We start from the raw sequence: 7,085 nt of genomic DNA, 5'->3' as shown, positions 1-7,085 counted from the left end.
CGAATAATTAATTAATTTTCAATATGGCGTCGTCGATGTATTAGACAATATGATATATTAATTATTAATAAATAATTAATGAAATAGAATTTCATGTTAAAAATGATACAAGAAATTTACATAGTATTCTAGCTTTAAGGTAGAAGTTCAAAAGTTCAGAAATTTTGTGTAGAAAATGAGTAATTAATGAATTTTCCATGTGGCATATTTGAAATATCTCTGTCCTTCTTACACAATATTACTTTCCTTCTTTATGACTTACAATACCTCTTTGGTTATTCTGTTATGCTAATAACAAGTCGAAGCTTCAGTGATCCAAACGCGAGATGGCGTTGATTTAGAAAACTTGATTGATTGTCTAACTTACCCACAAAATCTACTTCTAAAATAATTGTAGAAATAAAAAAGACGTTAGATTAATTATTATAATTTTAAAATTATAACTTCTTATATAAATGGAAATGAATAGAGAAAAAAGAAATAATAAAGAAAAAAATAAACATTATATGTGTTAAGAATAAATATAATATATATATAATTTATATAGATTTTTATAATATACAAATTAATTTTTCTATATGTCATAAATTTTTGCTATATATTTGAGGTATTTCTACATGTGATACATATATTTCATGTATAATTTTATATTTTCATATATATGTCGTAATATACATTTTATAAATATTCATAAGTGTAATCAGAATAGAACAAACGAAGTTTTTGTTCTGTTCTCTCTTCAAGTTACTAAATTTTCATTTTCATACAATCTTATAAATATGTAATATGTATGTTCAAGAAGTAAATTTCAAATATCTGTTACATAGATCTATTTTATATCTAGTTCATGTCAAAAAATTTGATTTGTATAATATTTTATATAAATATTTTAATTTCAATAGTGTGTTTTGATAAATGCAAAAGTGTTTTCTTAAAAATAGTTATTTTTTTTTATAAGACATATATATGTAATTTTTTAAAATTATTAATAATTTGATAACGTTATATTTAAAATATTGGTGACTAAAACTATTGGCTACACTGTTCACTAAAAGAATGATACTTCATGTGATACTCGACGTACACAGAAATCTCTTTCTATTGTGTCATCGACTCATATTAAACATGTAAATGCAGGAAAGGTAAGATACATTTCAATAAAAGTTAGACATTGCTTTTTTTTGTAAGAGAATATGACAAATACATAATATTTTTTTTGTAGGAGAACAAAATTATTCTATTTTAGGCGTATCCGGTAAAAGTAAATTACCCCCAGGGGTGGGGTCTCTTGTCATTTAAAGGTACAGAAGTAAATAAGTTATGCTGACTTTATAAAAACTAATACAATAGAAACATGGCACGACCTATAGTACCTAGTCAACAAAAGTTAGCTGAAAAGTTAACTATTTTAAATGACAGAGGTATTGGAATGTTAACTCGAATTTATAATATAAAAAAGGCATGTGGTGATGCAAAATCAAAACCTGCATTCCTTTCGGATAAAAGTTTAGAATCTTCTATCAAGACAATAGTTAGAAAGTTTCCTAATATTGATGTTAAAAGTCTCCAAACAATTACAAATCTTCGCAATGAAATCATTAAATCTTTATCTCTATATTATTATACCTTTGTTGATTTGCTTGATTTCAAAGATAATGTTTGCGAGCTTTTAACCACAATGGATGCTTGTGGAGTACATATGGATATTACAATAAATTTTGATTTAACAAAAGGTTATTTGGATCTTGTTGTTACATATGTCAGTTTAATGATACTTTTATCACAAGTAGAGGATCGTAAAGCAGTATTAGGGTTATTTAATGCAGCCCATGAAATGGTACATAGTCAATCTGATCCTAGCTTTCCTCGTTTGGGCCAAATGATTATGGATTATGATGCACCATTAAAAAAACTTTCGGAAGAATTTGTTCCTCATTCTAAATTATTAAAGACTGCTCTCATTTCATTGTGGCCTATATATCCTGAAAGAAATTTGTCTGCAGACACATGGAGAGCAGATCAAAAGCTTAGTCTTGTTGGAAGTCCTGGACAAATACTTAAAGCAGCAGCAACAGACACCATGTCTTGTGAAACCTTAAGTTTAGATAGAATAGAAAGATGGGTTATTTTAGGTTTTACTTTATGTCATTCGTTTTTAAATCAGGAACAGCCCAGTAAATTGTGGACCACAGCTTTAGAATCTGGTTGGGTGCTGGCTTTATTCAGAGATGAAGTAATTTACATACATCAATACATACAAACATTTTTTGAAAGCATAAAAGGATATAGTAAAAGGGTATCTGAAGTGAAAGAATGTTACAATCAAGCAGTGCAAAAGGCTGGTTACAGACATAGAGAAAGAAGGAAGTTTTTAAGGACTGCATTGAAAGAATTAGGTTTGATTTTAACCGATCAACCTGGTCTTTTGGGACCAAAAGCACTTTTAGTTTTGATGGGACTTTCTCACGCCAGAGATGAAGTTTTATGGCTTTTGAGACATGGTGTTAATCCTCCAACACAAGGAAAAGGTAAAGGAAGAGGAGGAGAAGATTTAGTGGATCGTCAATTACCAGAATTATTGTTTCATTGTGAAGAATTAAGAGCATTAGTGAAGAAATATTCTCAAGTACTTCAAAGGTATTATGTACAATTTTTATCAGGATTTGATGCACCTGCTCTAGATCAAATGATACAAAATCTTCCAGCTTGTCCAGAAGATGAAGGAGCAATTCTTAGTGATATGTGTTCAAAGATAGCTAGTCTAACAGTGAAACAAGTGGAAGATAATGAACTGTTTGATTTTCGTGCATTTAGATTAGATTGGTTCAGATTGCAAGCATATATGTCTATTGCAAAATGTAATATGAATTTAGCTGATAATAGAGAATTAGCATCTTTTATGGATACTGTAGTATTTCATACTAAAATGGTAGATAACTTGGATGAAATGCTAGTTGAAACATCTGATTTGTCAATTTTTTGTTTCTATAGCAAAGTATTTGAAGATCAATTTCACATGTGTTTAGAATTTCCTGCCCAAAATAGATATATTGTTGCATTTCCTTTAATATGTAGTCACTTTCAAAGTTGCACACATGAATTATGTCCAGAAGAACGTCATCATATTCGAGAAAGAAGTCTATCCGTTGTCAATATGTTTCTGGATGAAATGGCCAAAGAAGCTAAGAATATTATTACAACTATCTGTGATGAGCAATGTAATATGAGTGACAAATTATTGCCAAAACATTGTGCATTATTAATCTCTCAGGTTGTAAATCGAAAGAAGAAAGATAAAAATAAGAAGAATATGTATGAAATTCATAAACCTGGTATAGAAAGTTATAGAAAAACTAGAGAAGAACTTACAACAATGGACAAACTTCATATGGCATTAACAGAATTATGTTATGCCATTAATTATTGCCCTACTATTAATGTATGGGAATATACCTTTGCACCAAGAGAATATCTACATCAGCATTTAGAATCAAGATTTGCCAGAGCACTTGTTGGTATGGTCATGTACAATTCAGATACTAGTGAAATAGCTAAACCATCAGAACTCTTTGTTAGTGTTAGATCTTATATGAATGTTCTTCAAACAGTTGAAAATTACGTGCATATAGATATTACGCGTGTATTTAATAATGCACTTCTTCAACAAACTCAAGAATTAGATAGTCATGGTGATAAGACTATTGCTGCTTTATACACACAATGGTATTCAGATGTTTTATTAAGACGAGTTAGCGCGGGAAATATTTGTTATTCTAGCAATCAAAGAGCATTTGTTAGTTTATCTGTAGAAGGAGCAATCCCTTTTAATGCAGAGGAATTTTCTGATATTAATGAATTAAGAGCATTAGCCGAATTAATTGGACCATATGGTATGAAAATGTTGAATGAAAATTTAATGTGGCACATAGCCAGTCAAGTACAACAACTAAAAAAATTAGTTGCTGGAAACAAAGACGTTCTTATTGCATTGAGAACGAATTTTGACAAACCAGAAGTAATGAAAGAACAATTTAAAAAATTGCAACAAGTGGATAATGTGTTGCAACGAGTTACAATTATAGGTGTAATTTTAAGTTTCAGACAATTAGCACAATCTGCATTGGTCGATGTCTTGGAAGAACGTATACCGTTTCTTTTAAGTTCAATCCTAGATTTTCGACATCATTTACCATCTGGTGATCCTATGCGCGTCGTTTCAGAAATGACGTCTGCAGCAGGTTTAACGTGCAAAGTTGATCCAACATTAACCGCAGCATTAAGAAGCCAAAAATCTGAAGTAGATGAAGATGAACATTTACTCGTATGTTTATTGATGGTTTTCGTGGCTGTTTCCATTCCAAAATTGGCTCGAAATGAGAATTCTTTTTACCGGGCATCTTTAGAAGGGCATTCTAATAACATACATTGTATGGCTACTGCGATAAATAACATTTTCGGTGCATTATTTACTATATGCGGGCAAAATGATATAGAAGATCGAATGAAAGAATTTCTTGCTTTAGCATCTTCCAGCTTACTCAGACTAGGACAAGAGGCAGATAAAGAGGCAATTAAAAACAGGGAATCCGTATATCTTTTGTTGGACCAGATAGTTCAAGAATCTCCATTTTTAACGATGGATCTATTGGAAAGCTGTTTTCCATATGCACTAATACGTAATGCATATCATGATGTATACAAGCTCGAACATTCACAGCCATAAAACTATCGATGAAGAATATGCATTTTTAGCTTGCCACTCAGGGCCATTTTTTTTACGTCCATTATTATATTAAACATGGAAAAGCATTTTTATTAACTATTCAAAAAGAAAGCGATGAAAGTGGCAAAACATTCTATTTATAAGAAATATAATTAATAATATTTTTTGTATGCTGCTTTAAATCGAGTTCTTCGGATATTGAATTCGAAATATGTCTTTTTGGAATGTATTTAAAGATACCTGAAAAGACACGTTTACGCTAATTTATTTGAAATAATGCATTTTGTATAGAGCAATATCATCTTTCATATTTGATACCTGGCTTAGAATATAAACTATTTACTGTAATACATTTTTTCAGTATTCTATTATACATCATCTGTATGTAAAGAACGTTTTGTATTACAGGTAAATTGTAAAATGTTATCTATGAATCGAAATACACACTTATCATAAAATAGGTATTATTCTATCTGCTACATTTTCTAATGTACAATTGTAACTTTTACAATAGTTTATAAAATAAATAAAAGTATCTATAAATTGTATTTATATATACCCTCTCGTTTCTATGTATTATTATAAATATTATTATAAATAAGAGAGTAAGAGCACATAAGAACATTTTAAGTTTATTTTAACTTTATTTACATTTTATTTAAACAAGAAGGAAAAGAGCAAAAAATATCAATCATATAAATGTAAAATGTATGCTTTATTTAGTTCTTTACAATGTTTTTTTTCTTTTTTTCCTTTTTTTTCTTTTTAATCACATTAACATAACACAAGAGTTTCACAATCAGATTCCTTTTATTTATAATATTCTTAAAACACTCGCCGCGTTCTAGACATTTGGGGAAAAAGAGAGAGTGGTGGTCTGAAGCAATGTTCAGGCGATTGGTCAGTATCATGCTTAATAAAACTTATGATTAAAATTCAAACATAAAGCTTAAAAATTCTGTGAATGAATTAAAAACGACGAAACGAAAACACTACGGCACATAAAACATAAAGGCAACTTGGTGATTTTTGTGATATCCAAGCAACACTTTATACATACAATATTACCGATTTCTTGATGAAACTAGATGATATTATGTGTTAGTTAAAAATCAAATCGGAACGGACATGAAGTATCTAACGTAGATGAAACTAATCTTGGATGCACGATGTTGATAGGTCACCACATTTTTGGATCGATAGAAAAAATATAATCTTCGATTTCTTTTTGTTTCTTCCTTACTAACATTATGTACAAGTGATAAAGTAGTGTGCATTGCGTCACGGTGACGCACGTCTGGATTAAGATTAGGTACTTCGAAGATGTTGATTTTTTCTTGTAAAAAATTCCTATCTTCTTTTAAATCGAACAACATTTGCTCGTGCCACAGAAACTATGTTTATCACAAAAAGTGCAGAAAAATGCACGATTATCGAATAATAATAGTAGAATGCGAATCTTAATCCAGACAGCGCAGAAACAAATAAGCTTAAGCATATGTAGTAGAGACTTCTCGGGGGCAAATAATGAATGAATGAAAACGTACTTTTGCTTTTCGAATCGTTATACTCTTCTCGGTACGGGCAAGCAACGTTTTCGTCAACTAGATACTAGAATGATTGGCCCCATTCTACGCTCGTTTTAGGCTTTTCTTTTTTTTTTTTTTTTTCTAAACAATGCCTCTATTTTTGTTTTTTATTTTGATCTTACATTCAGTCAGTTAAAAAATTTTCAATGGCAGTGAAATGGAAGCAAGAATAATTATTGAACAATATTAAAAAAAAAATCGATCGATTTTTCTACATAGTAAAATTTCTCATCTATATCGTGATTGTTGATTAAATGGCAGTCGATATACCTGATCTTCAGGAAAAATTTATTAAGCTTGTATCAAAAAATAATAAATTATCGTTTCATCAAAATGATATTCAAATCATGTTAATCCTTTTTCACGAAATAGATTTTACGTATTTTTAATATATTAAAAAATTTGTTCGATATTCTCTTTTTTCCCTACTCGCGTTACTACGAATGGCAGTAAATCGTACTCATGGATTCATTATACCATGAAACATCGTTATATCGAACCATACCCTATATATATATATATATATAGAAATAATACAACATTAAATTGTATAACGAACGGACGAGCGATTACGAATGGGACCAAACGGAATCCCGTTGCATCTATAATGCAAGAAACTTCAAAACTTCTTAAATAATCTATTATCGAACGATCCATATCGGTCCACGCTGGATCGTCGCTAAAAGTCATCGCCTTAAAAACCTAAGGGCTCGATTACACTCACTTACAGGCATTCGTTCATCATCCTTATAACTTCCGTCCCGATTACAAAA

The 7,085-nt window shown here is 30.0% G+C and overlaps 1 protein-coding gene across 1 annotated transcript; it reads left to right on the top strand.

The window, feature by feature from the left end:
* Positions 1-987: 987 nt before the first annotated feature.
* On the top strand, positions 988-5,266 carry LOC102674774 (membrane-associated protein Hem). Its single transcript, XM_006608068.2, has 2 exons — positions 988-1,142; positions 1,223-5,266. The coding sequence occupies exon 2, from the start codon at positions 1,355-1,357 to the stop codon at positions 4,721-4,723; it is 3,369 nt and encodes a 1,122-aa protein (XP_006608131.1). The 5' UTR covers positions 988-1,142; positions 1,223-1,354; the 3' UTR covers positions 4,724-5,266.
* The last annotated feature ends 1,819 nt before the right edge of the window (positions 5,267-7,085 follow it).

Source organism: Apis dorsata, unplaced genomic scaffold (genome assembly GCF_000469605.1).
Source record: "Apis dorsata unplaced genomic scaffold, Apis dorsata 1.3 scaffold_29, whole genome shotgun sequence".
NCBI classification, from domain to species: Eukaryota; Metazoa; Arthropoda; class Insecta; order Hymenoptera; family Apidae; genus Apis; species Apis dorsata.
The sequence above is the reverse complement of the archived record's forward strand: the minus strand, read 5'-3'. Positions and strand labels throughout refer to the sequence as shown.

Excerpts from the sequence above, each read along its gene's own strand:
- LOC102674774 (XM_006608068.2), top strand. The coding sequence starts at position 1,355 with ATGGCACGACCTATAGTACCTAGTCAACAAAAGTTAGCTGAAAAGTTA.